The 18390-nt window shown below is 31.9% G+C and overlaps 1 protein-coding gene across 1 annotated transcript; it reads right to left on the bottom strand.

The window, feature by feature from the left end:
* Nucleotides 1–6487: 6487 nt before the first annotated feature.
* On the bottom strand, nt 6488–9694 carry LOC110656513 (receptor-like serine/threonine-protein kinase SD1-7). The gene is made up of 7 exons (XM_058139671.1): nt 8519–9694; nt 8173–8316; nt 7882–8066; nt 7580–7790; nt 7266–7503; nt 7036–7186; nt 6488–6919 (listed from the first exon to the last, which is right to left on the bottom strand). Exons 1-7 carry the CDS (start codon nt 9591–9593, stop codon nt 6629–6631), a joined length of 2295 nt encoding a protein of 764 aa, XP_057995654.1. The 5' UTR covers nt 9594–9694; the 3' UTR covers nt 6488–6628.
* Nucleotides 9695–18390: the final 8696 nt, after the last annotated feature.

Here is an 18390-nt window from a genome sequence, read left to right on the forward strand (position 1 = left end):
TGCTCTGTAGTCTATATTCACACTATTACCATTTTGACTATTATTAAAGAGATCATCAAAATAATTTCTCCATCTTTCTTTAATATCCTCATCTTTTACCAACACTTTTCCTTCTTTATCCTTAATGTACCTAACTTGATTAAGATCTTGACATTTTTTTTCTCTCCTCCCTGCTAATCTATAAATATCTTTCTTCCCTTCTTTAGTTTCAATTTTCTCATATAACTTTTCAAAGGCCTGCGCTCTTACTTGACTAACTGTCTTTTTTGCTTCTTTCTTTACTATCTTGTACTGTTTATATGCCTCATTATTATCACGCTTAGATAATTTCTTATACCATTCTCTCTTTCTCTTCACTGCCTTTTGTACTTCCTCATTCCATCACCATCTCTCTTTTGAGGGTGGTCCATGTCCTCTAGACTCTCAAAGTACTTTTCTAGCTACTTCTCTAATCTTTGATGCCATCTATATCCACATATTATTGGCCTCCATATCCAGCTTCCACGCTTCAGACTCGAGAAGCTCATTTTTGAACTTCACTTACTTTACTCTTTTGAACTCCCACCACTTTGTTTGAGCTATACTATTTCTTCTAACCTTACTTGAATTATTCCTAAACTTGACATCCAAGACCACTAATCGATGTTGACTTGTTAAACCCTCTCCCGGAATGACCTTACAATCCTTGCATAGAGCTCTATTTGTCTTCCTGGTTAAGAGGAAGTCAATTTGGCTTCTATGTTGCCCACTTTTAAAAGTCACTAAATGTGACTCTCTTTTTATAAAGTAGGTATTTGCTAATATTAGTTCGTATGCCATAGCAAAATCCAGAATGCTTTTTTCCTCCTCATTTCGGTTGCCAAATCCAAAACCTCCATGAACATTCTCATAGCCTTGCCTATCACTTTCTACACATTCATTCAAATCTCCACCGATGAAAACATTCTCTTCATTCGGTATGTTTTGCATTAGATCATCCATATATTCCCAAAACCTTTGTTTACTCTCATTATCTAGTCCTATTTGTGGGGCATAAGGACTAACTACATTTATTGTTTCTCCTTCTAGTACTAGCTTTTCTAGTATAATTCTATCTCCTACTCTTTTCACAACTATTACAATATTTTTCAACATCATGTCTATGATTATGCCCACATCGTTCTTATTTCTTTCCTTTCTGGTAACCACAGTTTGTACTCTGAATTACCCACTTCCTTACTTTTCTCTCCTACCCATTTAGTCTCCTGAATGCAAGCAATATTCATCCTTCTCCTTTCCAAGATATCCACAAGCTCTATTAATTTTCCTGTAAGTGATCCAATATTACAAGTACCAATTATGATTCTCCTCCTATCATGTTCCTTCCTAATTGATCTCCTTCTATGATATCTTCTATTGTTCTATATGCCTATCTGGTGTTCTATTCTACTATATATTCTATTCATAAATAAATATCATGTAAAATTATTATTGAAAAAATAATTTTACTAAATTTTAATAGCAAAAAGTCAATATAAATTTAAAACAATTATAAATCATTCCATCATCATTTTGAAAGTTATAGTAAAAGAAATATGTTGAGATAATAAATAAAAGTTTCTATAACAAAAATTTAAGGGTTTTTTTTTTACATTTTTAATATTTTTCTAAAAGTTAAATATTATATTTCATTATTTATTTTAAAAAATAAAATATATCTGCGCAAACTCACGAGTAAATGTCTAGTTCCTATATAATATTTACGCGTCTCAGGCTTTTGAATTAGGTCTTTATAATTTATTATTAATTTGATTATTAATTTATTATTAATTTATAATTTATTAATAGAGCTAAAACAAGTAAAAATAAGATGCATTAAAATTAAATATAAATATATATTAATTTTATTTAAATTTTTATATTAAGTATTAATAAATTAAAAAAAATCACGTATTACTTAGTGATATTAATAAGATTAATAAACTTTATTTAATATATTCATTAATAATAATTAATGATAAAAATTTCTATTTTTTTATAAATATATTTCATAAATATAGGCGTGTGTTAATTATTGATTATATATACTAAAATATATAATCAAATTAATAATAAATTATTAATAAAAAATAGTACTAAAAATTAATATAAAAATATAATATAAATTACTAAAAAAAATTACCACATATATATTAAAACAAAAAAGTTACTAAAAATTAATACTAAAAATAATTTACTAAAAATAACTTTTATAAAAAATATTAACAAAAAATTAAATATAAAAACATATTTATAAGACAAATTACTAAAAAAATTACCATATATATATATTAAAACAAAAAAAAATACTAAAAATTAATACTACAAATAATTTACTAACAAAAAATATATTTGTACAAAAATTTTTATTTTATACCAAAAAAAATAAATAAAAAGATGAGAAAGAAAAAAAAAGATTAGGAAGAAAAAAAAATAAGAAAGAAAAAGATGATAAAGAAAATAGAAGAGAAAGAAAAAGATAATTAAGAAAATAGATGATAAAGAAGAAGATGATGAAAAAGAAAATAGATGGGAAAGAAAAAAATGATAATGAAGAAAATATATGAGAAAGAAAACGATGAAGAAGAAAATGGATAAAAAAAAAATGATGAAGAAAACAGATGAGAAAGAAAAAAATGATAAAGAAAATATGTAAGAAAAAAAAAGATGATAAATAAAATACATGAGAATAAAAAAGATAATGAAGAAAATGAGAGTAAAGAGAAGAAAGAGGGAAAAAATGAGTAGTGAGAAAAGAAAATAAGCAGTAGTTTATATAAGTGAATTAGCAATAAATTTTAACAACCGATTGTAGGTTGTTAATTTCTTTTAAAAATTGGGTAGAAATTTTTAAGAAGAAAATTTTACAACCGATTCATAATTGGTTACAAAATTGGTTACTAACAACAACTGATTTCAATTAGTTGTCGAAATCAATTGCTATTAGTAACCGATTTGCAAATCGGTTACAAATCAAAATAAGAAAACAAAAAATGGGTGGGAATTTTTTTGGGAAAAAAATCAATTGTAAAATTAATTGCTAATAATAACCAATTTTAATCGGTTTCAAAAGTTTATTGCTATTAGCACCGATTTGCAAATTAGTTACAAATAAAAAAAAAAATTAGGTGAGAACTTTTAGAGGAAAAAAAATCGGTTACTAAATTAGTTGCTAGTAGCAACCAATTTTAATCAGTTGCTAATAATGGATTCGCAAATCAATTGCAAATAAAAAAAGAAAATAAAAATTTGGGCAAAAATTTTTGGTGGGAAAAATTAGTTGCAAATTCGATTGCAAAAATAGATTGCAAATCGAAAAAGGAAAAAAAAAATGGACGGAATTTTTGGGAAAAAAAATTTAGCAACCAACACAGGGGAAAAAGTTCAATTTGCAATATATTGCATATTACACTATAAAAAATAATCAGTTTTGCAACCGATTATTGCAACTGACTGAAATCGGTTACTATTAACAGTCAATTTTACAATCGATTGGTAATTTCGGTTTTTTTAGTAAAATAGCTATTTTAAAAAAAAAATTAGCAGCCAATTCAAGAATCATTTGCTAAATCTATTGTTATTAGAAACTGATTTATAATTGGTTGCTAAAATCAGTTGCTAATAACAATCGATTTATAATTAGTTGCTAAATCGTTTGCTAATTGATATTAGAAAAATCTTAAATATATGATTAGCAACCGATTTTAAAATCGATTGTTAAAATTTATTGCTAATATTAACCAATTTTAAAATTGATTGCTAATAATAACCGATTTAGGGAATCGATTACTAAATTAAATAATTATTTTAATTTGCTCTAGAGTTGGCAACCAATTTACAATCAGTTACTAAAATTGGTTGTTATTTGCAACCGATTCTTTATTAATTGCTAATAGCAACTGATTTTTACATCGTACGCCCAAATCTCAAACCCTAAAACAACATAATAGAAGGGAATTATTCAAAATCTATAAAAAGAAAAATATACTCTTCTCTTTAACTTTGCAATTTTGTCTATGCTCTTCAAACTTGAATATCATAATCAATAACTATGATACAATCTGACTAAAACAACAAATTGAAAGCACTAAAAACACACCAAAAAAAAAAAAAAAGCGAAATCAATGCTCCATCTTTCAACCTTGAAAATTTTGCTAGCACAAGGTGATGGATTTTTCCTCTGAACACTATATTGTAGAGGTGTCTTGTATCTTGTTATAATATAGCCCAAGTGTCCCTGTTTTGCAAAGGACTCACACAACATTACTTTAAGAAAATATAGAGAGAGATATGACCTTTAATAGATAGCTTGAATAACAAAGTCCCACAAAATCTTGCCTGCTCACCTTCTTGACTCTAATTTTCTTAAGTCAAGGTACCAAAGAGAAAAAAAAAATGTTATTTTTGTTTTTTTTTTTCTATTTGATAATTGATATGCTCAGATTATTTTATCTCTTCATTTAATCACAAGTTATAAAATATTAATATGATATAATAAGATACATTAACAAACTACATTGCACTCAATCCAAATAGGAGGTTAGGGATAGTATTTTATATTGACACTATAATCTTAGTTACTGTGCACAAATTTTATATCCACTAATATGGGCCTAGACCGTGTTGGTCCATAATGAGTAGACTTTGTTTATTCCAACACAAACTATACACTAATAGCAACAACTAAAGCTCCGCTCGGTGTCATTGTAGTTTTTTAGTTTTTTATTTCTAAAACTAAAGGAATTAAGATAAAAGAAGAAGAGAAGTAAAAATAAAAACCTCAATGATTTCCAAAAAGAAAAACAGCAACACCACAATAGAACAAGTTTTTTGTTTTCTAAAAAGAAAATAAATGAAAAATGGTAACAACGATGCCATACGCCCTCTAAGTTTTAATCTCTAATTAGTTAGAATCGATTATATGTATCATTTTTCACAATTTAGTTCTGTTTGAAATTAATATCAATATCAAAAAAATTGTAAATTTTTTAATATTACTTCCCTCTACTTATTTTAGTTCTTCCCTTCTCCCATCTCATTCCTTCCACAGTGAATGTGGTCGTTCATAGTCTTATCTATTATCGTAACATATGAATTTTGGCTAGATTATTGTTAATTATATATAGATTCAACCTAAAATAAAAAAAGAAAATCTTTTCTTGAAAAAAAAAAATTGGAAAGCTGAAATAGTTCAAATCCATTTAAATTGCAAATTTAAAATCTTAGCTATTGTGATATCAATTATTATAGATTTAAGAGAATCACCCCAAAAACTAGTTATTGAAGTGAAAGAATTCAAGTCCATCTAAATTCCATATTTTCAATATAGAATTTCAAATCTCATAAGATTAACATTATCATGCTAGCAATTTTGAGAATTTTATCCTATATTTTCCTATTTAAATTTTTTATCATCGATAATAATTTTAAAAAGTTGTATATGTTATTAATCAAATTAGAATAACGGATTACAATTACAAAGTTGAGCAAATGTTTACATTTTTCAGAAATTTACTATTTGACCCTTGGTTTTGACTAATATTACAACTTGGTTCTTGTATTTTAGAAATTGAATGATTAAGTCCATATATTTAATAATTGCTGATATTATTAGAATTTATATTTTTTTCTTATTAACTTCATTTTTATTAAAATTTTTTTTTGAATTCTTTTTATAGAACATAAAGAATTAATTTTTTTAATAATTATTATTTTTAATTGAAGGAAAGCATAAATGAGAGACTAAATTATTCAATTTTCAAAAATAGGGACTAAATTATGATATCAGTCAAATCCCAGGAGCCAAGTAGTAAATTTTTCTTAATTGAATTAATAGTATATTTATCTTTTTATTGAAACTAATGGCAATATTAGACAGAAGGATCTTTGATTTTAATGGAAATATAAATGAGAGATTAAATCGTTCAATTTTTAAAATGAAAAAATTAAATTATAATATCAGTCAAAATCCAAGGACCAACAAATAAGTTTTCCTACATTTTTTTTTATCATTAACCTTTTGTTTAACATAAAAACAAGTTTTGTGTGCATAGAATTCATAGACCATATATATGAGCAATTAATCTCTTTATTCTCAAATTTCATACCAATATGATCATACCTATAGCTAGCTCATTGTGGGCATTTCTTAATTTAGAATCCAATGTTTCAGTACTTCGTTAAGTAAATCACAAATAGTAATATATTAATATTAAATAAGTAAAGCAAAATTTGGATTATAATAATTAATTTTTGTTCTAATTAATATTTCTTTTTAAATAAAATTTAAACAACAACTATGGAAACTTTTCAAGTATATTTGATCGCTACTGTGAAATATTAGCAAGACTAGAGAAAATTCTCCTCTTTCATTGTTATCTTCCTTTAGCCAAGTCAAAGTATTTGAATAAAATGTCTTCAAAATCGATGATTTGATGATAATATTCTATTAATCAAAAGGGAAATAAAATCAACCAATAAATTTCCCTTGAAAATATATATATAATTGAGTGCAAAAGGGCAAAGTCATTGGGGTAACATTTGGGTAATGGACACATTGTTGATAGAACAAAATTCTTGATCTAATAATAGACACCGATAACAGACAAAGTCATCGGGCCACCATCTGAGAAATAGATACATTATTGATAGAACAAATGCTATTTTCGTTGTCTTCACCACTTTTGACAGAAAAAGCAGGTCTTTTAGGACAAGCGATAGCTACATTTTCATTTTTTAGCATGGAATAAACTTCCAAGATTGACGGTCTATCTGTTGGACTTTCTTGCACGCATAAAAGGGCTACTTGCAGGCATCTCAAGAGTTTACATGAAGAAAATGAATCGTCCAGTGTTTCATCCATAAACTCCATTCCATTTTCCATTTTCCACAAATCATAAGCCTGTAAATTTTTTATAAGAAAATTAATAAGCCTGTAAATTAATAACAAAATCAGTCTTCTAAGGTCTAGTAACTTGATAAGCATGCAACATTAAGCCAGAGAAGCGTGTGACTTACATATTCCAAAAGGTTTAGATTTTCGCTCGAGCCATAAAAACATGTATTTTTCTTGCCACTTATGATCTGCAGAAGCAGAACTCCAAAGCTGTAAACATCGTACTTCATCGAGTACGTGCCACGTTTCACATACTCAGGAGGTACATAGCCACTGCATATCATATGAATATATTAGATAGTCTATGTTAATTATATGTACAAATATATTTCCTAAGAGACAATTAGCTTACTACGTTCCAACAATCTGGCCTGTTTTGGCTTCCTTGCTCTCATTCTGTAAAATTCTTGCCATGCCAAAATCAGAAATCTTTGGCTTCATCTTATTATCGAGCAAAATGTTGCTGGCTTTAATATCTCTGTGAATTATAGTTAAATTTGAGTATTCTTGGAGGTATAGAAGCCCTTGAGCAATCCCTTCAATGATGTGAACGCGTCGTTCCCAATTCAATTTCAATCTTCTATTATGGTCTACATCACAACAGAATTATGAACATGTATATAATTCTATTGAGGGATGAAATGAACAAGTAATATATGCACATACCAAATAGGTAGAAATCCAGGCTTTTGTTGGGCATGTACTCATAAATCAACATTTTCTCTCCCTTTTCAGTGCAAAATCCCAAAAGTCTCACTAGATTAACATGCTGCAACTTTGCTGTAAGTTTAACCTCATTTTTGAACTCCTTAAGCCCTTGATGTGAAGTTTTAGACAGTCTCTTCACCGCTATTTCTTGTCCCCTTTCAAGCTTACCCTGGTAAAGAATAGTAGAGCAAACATATATATAATATTCTTAATATTTCCTTATTAACCGTGAATATGTGACAATTCTGTTGAAAGTTTACCTTGTACACAGGTCCATAGCCACCCTCTCCTAGCCTATTTTCGCTTGAAAAGTTTCTTGTAGCTGATTTGATCTCAGAAAAAGTAAATACTTGCAGATTAGGAGCATTCTGGTCTGAATCTTCATTCACTAGTGCTGTATTTGGTCCTACTTCAAAGCTTTGTTCTTTGCCTGAATCCTTTTTTCCTAAACCATATATGAGATGGACAAAAGGAACACAATAGCCATGTTCATTGCGATAAAGGGATACTCAAATATCAGTGTTCATATAGGCTATGAAAGTCTATTGTACCTTTTGATTTGAGCATTCTTTTTCTCATATAGTATGACAAAGAACCAAGTAGGAAGAGCAGGATTACAATTGCAAGTGGAAGTGAAACTATAATCCTTAATGATAATGGCTTCTTCTTTTCATGATCTTTACCAACCTCATATGCTGTCAATTTTTCCCACCAATTAGAGCCACACTTGCACACATCAACACAAAAGAAACAAGGAAAAAATAATATTATATAAATGGATATTAACTATAACCAATGAGCTTTAGATGATTGATATTTCAATTATCTTCCAACGCAGAGCCAAATAAACAAAATAAATAAGAACTGTGGACATAAACCAAACAAGCAATTTCCCACCTGCCTGAGAAAGCTGCCAGTTGTCATCATTACCGAGTTGAAAGGAAATATAACCGAGTAGTTGCTTCGTCTTGGCATATGAAATTTTAGTCCTAATGGCCTCAACATCATCAAAATTGATCCAGATTGGACCAATGGTGAAGTAATTCACTACATACGTAGCATTGTAGGTTGAAGTGGCTCCGTAACCATAACCGGAGATGAATGATTTAATCAACTTATAGCCTGCAGAACCATCCTTTGTCAGAGCAGGTCCCAAGGCTGCTGCACCAATGGAATTGTCATTTGGGTTCAGAAGCGTCCATGCATAGCCATGGTAAGGCACACCCAAAACAAGCTTGCTTGCTGGAAATCCTCTTCTTAACCATTCTTTTATACCAGAATCGGCACTAAAATAGCCTGAAGGATCATATAAAGCAGCATGGTTTCCTGTCACTTTCTCCTTTAAGGGCACATGATAGTCGAATGCTATAACATTTGCCCAATCTATGTTTCTCAGAATTGATTCAACAGGAAAGCTTGTGGCACCAATAATCGGCATGTGATGAACAGCCATTGTCAAGACTAATCGTGGCTCACTCGTGTTTCTTGACTCAGAATTTATAGCAGCCCGCCACTCATCTAAGAGAACTCCAATATTTTTCATGTCAAAGCTTGTGTTAGGCCAGAGCCAAGAAAGGTCTAGACCACCAAAGCCATAAAGCCTGGCTGTCTCTATTGAGGATCTGATAAAAGACTCCCTGTAAGAAGGCTGGCTGGCCATTAAAGAAAAGGTGGAGTAGTTTCCATAAGCAAGCCCGATAGATAGAAGTGTGATCACTGATGGGTTCTTACGTTTAATCGTAGTTGTGAAGGTAGAGACAGTTGAATCATTGGAAAAGAGATCGAAGGAAAGCTGGTAATTGGAACTGTTAATATCAGCAAAACCATAATAAAGGTGGGTAAAAAGAGCAGAATTTACGCTGGGAACAGGAAGCTGAGAAGTACAATCATAATAGGCAGCTTTGATCCAGGCTTGCGCCCGCAGATTGAGAGTGACGAGGAAGATTAAGAGGACAAAGATTTTGGCTGTCATGAAAGAAGAAAGAAGATAGTTTATGCTTAGGCTTGATTAGCATGTGAAAGCTCGGTATCCAATTTTTGTTTACGAAATTTAATGATCTGTTTTCTTTGTTTAATTTTATGGTCTTATATTTGACAAATTCTATCTTCTGGTTTTTTCTTTGAGACTTTGATAAAAATTTCCGTACTATTTGCTTTGAAAAAATTGCACAAATCTCTTCTACTCAAATATAAACAAAACCAGGAAAGTCGGTATCCAACAAATACGGTTGATTGGATTTGAAAATGAAATGGTACAACCCCTCGTAGGAAATTGAGTATCCCACAATCTCAATTTTGACTTCTCAACTTTAACCTTAAGTTCGAGATTGATTATATTATTGTAATCTTGTTTCCTTTTAAGACCTCTGATATTTTGTTTGCCCTTAATTTTTGAAATTTGCTACGCTTTTGTGTGGCTTGTTGAGATGCCGTGTATGGTGTTGCCAAAATGGGGACGCAACCTAAACAATGCGTAGTCTGTTTTGAGACATTTATAGAACAAGTCTTGCAAATTTTGGACGCGATACATCCTAGTGTAGCTTGTTGAGGACGCAATCATAACTATGGTAAGGGATAAGTGTTTCATAACTATGGTAAGGATAAGGGATAAGTGCTTCATAACTATGGTAAGGAATAAGTGTTTCATAACTATGGTAAGGATAAGGGATAAGTGTTTCATAACTATGGTAAAGAATAAGTGCTGTCAACGTGATGTCACTCAAGAAACTATGTGTTGCCCATTTGTCTTGTGAAGGAGAGAATGAAATTAATTAGTTATGAAAAATAAAAAATACATTTAATTACTAAAAATAAGCCAAGATAAAGCAATGAGACACACAAAAATCAAATTTTAACAGAATTCTGTTAAAAAGGAAATAATTTCTTTTTGGCATTTTATGAATTAAGATTCAACAATAATAAAAAGCAAAAATAAGAGGATAACTATGAAATATAAATTTTAATAAAACTAATATTTCCACAAAAAATATAATCCCAACGAAGACGCCACACAAGGAACTTTTATGATAAGTTAAAACCTCACCACAAACAAATAATATTTAATAAGAAAAAAAAAGCAGCACTTGCTATTATGATAAACAACTCATAATGTTTTGAGCTTATAAGAATTGAGCTTTATATAAGCTAATTACAAGCACCATAAAGTAGAGATAGTAAGATTATTAAATAGGAAATTTGAATAATCTTCTAAATAAGGAATAATATTGAATCTTAAAAAAAAAAATGCAGAAATCTACCTATATGTTGATGCATGAATTTGAGGAGATTTGATTAACTTTTTAGCCTTATTTCCTTCCTTATTTACAAGAAACACAATCTTCTTCTGATTTCTTTGACTTGATCAATTCCAAACAGCAAATAGGGCCTCTTACACACGTATGGAGTTGTTTTCTTCATACTTAGTCAATTATCTTTATTTTAACTTAAACCTAGATATTTTAATATGCGCCCAACTCACACGCCCCATGGACTTAACAAGTCAAGCCCAACTTCGTTAATTATAAATACAGGCAAACAAAGTAATAAGCTTGCTCTTAGACCTAGTCAACGGGCCCTTGTATGTCATATCATTGTGTGGCACATCATCGCCCTCTTGTTGATTAGGATTTGCCCTTAAATTTAATTTTCCTCATCTTCAAAATTATCTTCCAAGTAAGGAAAAAGATCTCTTACATTAAAATAGTAGAAATATTGTACTCACTAGGCAAATCCACTTTATAGGCATTATCATTAACCCTTGCTACCACACGGAATGAACCATTAGCTCTTAGCATTAGCTTGGACTTTCTTTAATTCAAAAATCTCTCTTTCCTCAAGTGAAGTCATACTAAATCACCAGGTTCAAACTACACCTGCTTCCTCTTCTTGTTAGCAGGTTTGCTGTATTATTCATTTTTAGTCTCAATGAGCTTTCTAACTTACTCATGCATAGACTTCACCATCTTTGCCTTCTTCTCTCCATCAACATTGGCTCTTTCTTGAACAAGAATTGGCATCAAATCCATTGGCGTGATTGAAATGAATCCATAGACTACTTCAAAAGGAGAGTGCTTAGTTGAACTGTGCACACTTCGATTATAGGCGAATCAACATAGGCTAAACATTCATCCAAACTCTTTAAATTCTTCTTAATGATAGTTCTTAGCAAGGTAGAGAAAGTTCTATTCCACCTCCATTTGCCCATTGATTTGAAAATGACAGGATGTGCTAAAGAGGAAGCGAGTTCCAAGCTGCTTCCACAAAATCTTTCAAAAATAGCTTAGGAACTTGGCATCACGATCTGCAGCTGTAATACCCACCATTTTTTTATGTCAAAATATCTATCCTTGATGAAATATTCTTGTGAAAAGTAAAACTTCACTGATAAAAGAGTGGTGGTAAAATGTGAAAGTATGTTTATGCATGTGTGTTGTGTTCAAAATGTATTTAAGAAAGAAAAATGTTTTAAAGCTTTTATTTCTAAAAATTTTTTAAGTGAGTGTTTCTAGCGGAATGAGTTTTGGCAACCGAAGCCTCTTTTCCTACTCAAAAGCACTTTTAGATAGAATAGACTCCGACAGTCAAAAGTTCATCGATAGAGAGTCATAAAAAGGGTCTAAAGCTTATTTTATTGCCAAAAACACTTACGATTTTCTTCTTTCCTCTCTCTCTCAACTTTGGGGCATACAAGGAGCTATTGGAAGAGTATTCCTTAAGTTTTTGAAGATCTAGAGGTGGATTCTTTCATTTAGAAGTATGAAAGAGTAGATTCAAGCTTTGAGGTTTTGGTTCTCTCTTCTCCAAGCTCCAATAAAAGAGGTAACATTCATTTCTTCTTGATCTAATGGGTAGATCTAAGAGAATTGATGAGGGATTATATTTTTATAACTTTAATTTCATGAAAAGTTGTTTTAAGTTAAGTTTTTGGGGAAATTTATGCATGTTTAAGTTAGGATTTTGTGATCTTCTATTGAAATTGTAGGTTTTATGGTTAAAATAGTTATGTTTAAGTGTTATGAGCTTTAAATGGCTAGTTTCTCTTGATAGATTTGAAGAAATCCATGTATATGCTAAGTTGGGTTTGGGGAAAATCTAGGATTTGAGTTTTTGATTAATGTATGTGGGTATTAAGCATGTTTTCATATTTGTTTTAGGCTCTAAAGATGTGTATATGTGATGGGATTGTGTTTTGGAACTTTAAAATGAGTTTAGGTGTTGATGGGAGAAGAAATCTACAGGTTTCGACTTGAGAATTTTGGAAATTCCTAGGTTTGGCAGCTGAATCATACAGTTTCTTGGAAAATCTAAAAAAATTTCCAGGTTCAATAGCTGAAGGTAGCATTAGACAAAAGTGTTGTTCGAAGTTTAAGACTTCAGCAATCAAAGTTCAGGACTTTGGTAGCTGAAGTGGGTTCTACCTGACTTTTTTTCCCTTCTAGTTTAAGGTTCCAAAACATAATTCCATGGTTCCTAAGGGCTTAGAATAGGATATTTATGATATGTATAGATTTTTAAAACCTTATACAATACTCTGGGGTCCAATTTTATAAGATCGAACTTGAGGAACTCGGAAGGGTACGGATCCGAGAATAGCTTCCATTCGAGTAAGGTGATAATGTCCCATAGGAAGATCTTTAAGTTGCCCTTCAAGGGAGATCTGTAAGTTACCCTAGGGTACATGACATAAGTCATATTTTAAAAGAAAGTTTGGGGAGTTACTGGTGATAATGTCCATCTTACGTGAAATGCTTGTGATGTGAAAACCCACGTGAATGATTTATTGCACATGTGTGAATGAATGATATAATTATTAATGGTTAGTTACTTATTGAGCTTGTGTAAGCTTACCCCATTCCTCTAACCCCCCAAATGTAGGATTATAGGATTAGAAGAGTATATTGAAGAGAAAGCATCAGGCATAGCTTTAACCTTTCCCTTTATGTATGATGTATGAGTAGATGGATATGTAATCTATGAATGGATAGCATAATGTTGGTGATTAAAGAAAATTGGAGTTATGTAATAGTATCAAGTATGATGATGAATATGTTATCTTATCCCTTTATGGGAGTATGCATGTAGAACCATTATACTTTGGATCTTATGTATGTTAAGATTCAAATTATGAACCATTTTTATGTTAAGGATGTTTATGTATAGATGAAAAGACTAAGTTGTAATGGTTTGAAGTATGTTTAAATGGTGAGATGCAGGAATACATGTATGTTTCTCAGGTTTTAGGCTTGCTATGGGTTTTGGTAGCCTTAAGCTGACTCGATCCTTAGTGTCGGTAATGGCCCCTAGTTTGGGTCATTATAGAAACAATGCTCCTTGAAATACCATGCAACCTAGCAATGTCTTTAAAGAAAAGGTTAGTAATGCAACCTAGCAATGTCTTTAAAGAAAAGGTTAGTAATAAGAGAAGTATCATCAGTTTTATGGTAAGGAGCAAAATGAGCCATTTTAGAAAATCAATCAACAACAGCTAATATGGAATCTTTACCCCTTTGAGTTTTGGGCAAGCGAAGCACAAAATCCATGTTCACATGTTCCCATAAGTGATTAGGAACTAGAAGAGGCATTTATAGCCCTTGCACTATCTCTTTGCTTTTAGCCTTCTTGCATGCCACACATTTCTCCACTACTTTGTGCACATCTTTTATCATACTTGGCCAATGGAAATGCTCCTTTAAGGTTTCTAAAGTCTTCTTTTCACTAAAATGGCCAGCAAAACTGTTTCCATGTGCCTCCCTCACCAACAATTCTCTGATAGAATAGTTGGGAATACACAACTCTCCCATTATGAAGAGGTAGCCATCATGTTAGAAGAATGCCTAAAAGGCTTTCTCTTTACAAGAATCATAGATAGAAGAAAAGTCGTTATCCGACTTATATTGCCTAATCATCAATTCAAAACCCAACAGCTTAATATTTAGCAAAGAAATTAAAACATACCTCCTAGATAATGCATTGACCATAATGTTGGAGTGTTCTTTCTTATACTTGATCACATATGGGAATGATTTAAGAAACTCCACCCATTTGGCCTGCCATTTGTTCAGCTTACTTTGTCCTTTTAGGTTCTTCAAGGATTCATAATCTTTCTGGATAACAAACTCCCTTGGCAAGAGGTAGTATTGCCAAGTCTCTAAGGCACGAACAAAAGCATAAAGCTCTTTGTTATAGGTTGAGCAGCTCAAACTAGCTGATGAAAGCCTAATCGAATCACTAAGGATGGGTATGTTAGCTTTGGCCAAGCATGAAGGATCTATTCCAGTAACCAAGATTAACTCAAGCAACTCAAACACACTTAAACATTACCAAAAAAACCACAACACTAATTTGAAGAAGAGAAACCTTGAATATAATAACTAACAAAAATAGATTACAAAAAGTCAGAGCACTTGAAACAAAATGGTAACTTGTGCCAAGTAATCTCAATTATATGATTAAGACAATTTAAGTGACAAACTTGTATTGAATCTAAGTTCGAGGTGGAACTTAGCAAAGAACATAGCCTTACTTAAGAGTATTTGAGCTTAAGCTCTTACAAACTCTCTTAATAGAGTTCTAAAAACATAAAACCAGATCTGAAAATTGACAAAATGAAGAAGGAGTTTATATGGTTGTTTGGCCAAGCATGACAAATGCTTAATGGTCCATGCTTGGCTGGTTATTACACAATACCTTTCCTTAAATGTTTGAATGACTTAACTAGAAAAGGAAGGCCTCAAAAGTTAGATTTCTTCCCCTCAAGTCTGCCAAAGTCATATTTCTATCCCCAAAGTCTACCATTGTCTTAAAACTAGATTTGGAACTTTAGCTTTTGCAAAAAATGCAAAAAGGTTGGATAATGACATTTCCCACTCAACACTTGTACAATGGATAATGACTTGAACCAAAATGGTAGGTGAGCATGCCAACACATCATCCACAAGTGCTACCACCTAATCCAAGCTGCCATGTCACCATTCACATGGCATGCTAAGTCAGCAAGCCTCCAAATAGCTTCCTTCCAATTCGATCATGCTAGGATCACCTTGAATATGTAGTTGCAATATTGTAAAGCACTCCAATTGACTCCCCATGGTGTTGGCCGAATGTATTAGGGCTTATTGCTCCATGATTAGTTCTTGTAAAGCTTTGGCTCTTGACCTTGTTATGGCTCCTTTGAATTATGGTGCTTCAAGGTCCACCATGATGTCCTCATCATCCCCTCCTTCTTAAAAAGAATTCGACCACGAATTTGGATTTGCATCTTGAAAAGAAGACAAATCAGAAACATAAAAAGTATTACTAATAGCACCATACTTACCTTGGAGGTCAATTTTGTAAGCATTATCATTAATCTTCTCCTCCACTCTAAATGCTCCATCACTCGTTGGCTGTAATTTGGATTTTCTTTGGTTAGGAAACCTCTCTTTCCTTAAGTGCACCCATACAAGGTCACCCTTCTCAAAAGTGAGTGATTTTCGACCTTGTTTGCCTTAAAAGCATATTTGGCATTTTGAGCCTCAATTTGGCTCCTAGCTTGTTCATGCATTCTCTTGACCATTTCAGCCTTCTGTTTGCCATCTACACTATAAATCTCTTAAAGGGGTTAGTGGGTTAAAGCCATACACTAATTCAAATGGTGAGAAACTACTAGATGAATGCACTACCTTATTATATGCAAACTTAATGAATGGTATGCAATCCTCTCAGGACTTCAAATTTTGCTTAATCATAGCCCTTAATAGTGTAGACAAAGTTTTGTTTACTACCTCTGTTTGCCCATCTGTTTAAGGGTGATAAGTAGTGGAGAACAAAAGCTTAGTTCCCAACTTTTCCCAAATCACCTTCCAAAAATGACATAAAAATTTACATCTCTACCACTTATAATAGTTCTAGAAATGGCATGTAAGCGCACTACCTCTCTAAATAATAGGTTACCTAAATAAGATGCATCATCACATTTTCTACATGTTATAAAGTGCACCATCTTAGAGAAACTATCAACTGCCATAAAAATAGAGTCATTACCCCTCTGTGACCTAGGCAATTCTAACACAAAATCCATAGAAATGTCAACTCATTGTGCCTTAGGCATGGGTAAGGGTGTGCATAAGCCATTCGGCATCACCCTAGATTTGGCCTTCTTACATGCTTCACACCTTGCACATTTTCTCTCAATGTCTCTCCTCATATATGGCCAAAAGAAGTGTTCCCTAAGGATGTCTAGTGTTTTTGCTATGCCAAAATGCCCCATCAACCCACCTCTATGTGATTCAATCACAAGCAAGTCTCTAATTAAGCTGTTAGGCACACATAATTTGTTTTCCCTAAATAAGTACCCATTATGCCTAAAGAACTTTTTAAATGCACCATGCTCACATGCAACATACACTTGTGCAAAATCCTCATCATTTGCATACAATTCCTTAACATGTTCAAAACCAAGCAATTTAGAATCAAGTATGTCTCCTAGAAAGTGCATCAACTACTACATTCTCTTTTCCTTGCTTGTATTTAATCATATATGAGAATGACTCAACAAATTCAATCCATTTTGCATGCCTTTTACTCAACTTATGTTGGCTTTTAATATGCTTCAAGGATTCATGATCAGAATGTATGACAAATTCTTTAGGCCACAAATAATCTTGCCAATTTTCCAAAGCCCTAACTAATGCATACATCTCTTTGTCATAAATAGAGTAATTCATTGCAATTTCTCACTAAAGTATGCAATTGGTCGTTTCTCTTGCATGAGAACCGCTCCAATCCCTACACCACATGCATCACATTCAATCTCAAATGTTTTATTAAAATCAGGTAAGCTCAATAAGGGTGCAGAACAAAATTTATCTTTAAGTTCAGAAAATGCATGTTCATGTTCATGTTTCTTCTTCCACTCAAATGCAACATTCTTTTTTACAAGTTCATTTAAAAGAGCAGCAATTAAACTAAAATTAGGCACAAATCTCCTATAAAAACTAGCCAATCCATGAAAACTCCTGACTTCAGATGCATTTTTAGAAGTTGGGCAATCTTTAATAGCCTTGATTTTCTCATCATCAACCTAGACTCCTTTACTACTCATAATGTAACTAAGAAAGACAACCTTGTCCAAACAAAAGAACACTTTTTTATATTTGCATACAAATTTTCTTTTCTCAACACATCAAAGACAAGTCTCAAATGATGCAAATGTTCATCCATGTTGTTGCTATAAATCAATATATCATCAAAATAGACAAAAACAAATTTTCAAATGAAAGATCTCAACACGTGATTCATTAAGCGCATGAAAGTACTTAGCGTATTTGTGAGCCCAAATGGCATCACCATCCATTCATACAATCCATATTTAGTTTTGAAAGTAGTTTTCCACTTATCTCAAATTTTCATTCTAATTTGATAGTAACCACTTTTCAAATCAAATTTGGAAAATATGTATGCACCATGTAACTCATCAAGCATGTCATCTAGTCTAGGGATGGGATGTCTATACTTTACAGTGATTCTGTTTATGGCTCTGTAATACACACACATGCAATAAATCCCATCCTTTTTAGGTACCAACAACACCAACACAGCACACAGACCTATGCTTTCCCTCATATATCCCTTCTCCAGAAGCTCCTCCACTTGCTTTTGTAGCTCCTTTGTTTCTTCAAGGTTGCTTCTCTATGCAGGTTTATTTGGTATTTATGCTCTAGGTACAAGATCAATCTGGTGCTAAATCCCTCTGATGGGTAGTAATCCTGGAGGCAACTCATTTGGAAAGA

Source organism: Hevea brasiliensis, chromosome 17, assembly GCF_030052815.1.
Source record: "Hevea brasiliensis isolate MT/VB/25A 57/8 chromosome 17, ASM3005281v1, whole genome shotgun sequence".
Lineage (NCBI taxonomy): Eukaryota > Viridiplantae > Streptophyta > Magnoliopsida > Malpighiales > Euphorbiaceae > Hevea > Hevea brasiliensis.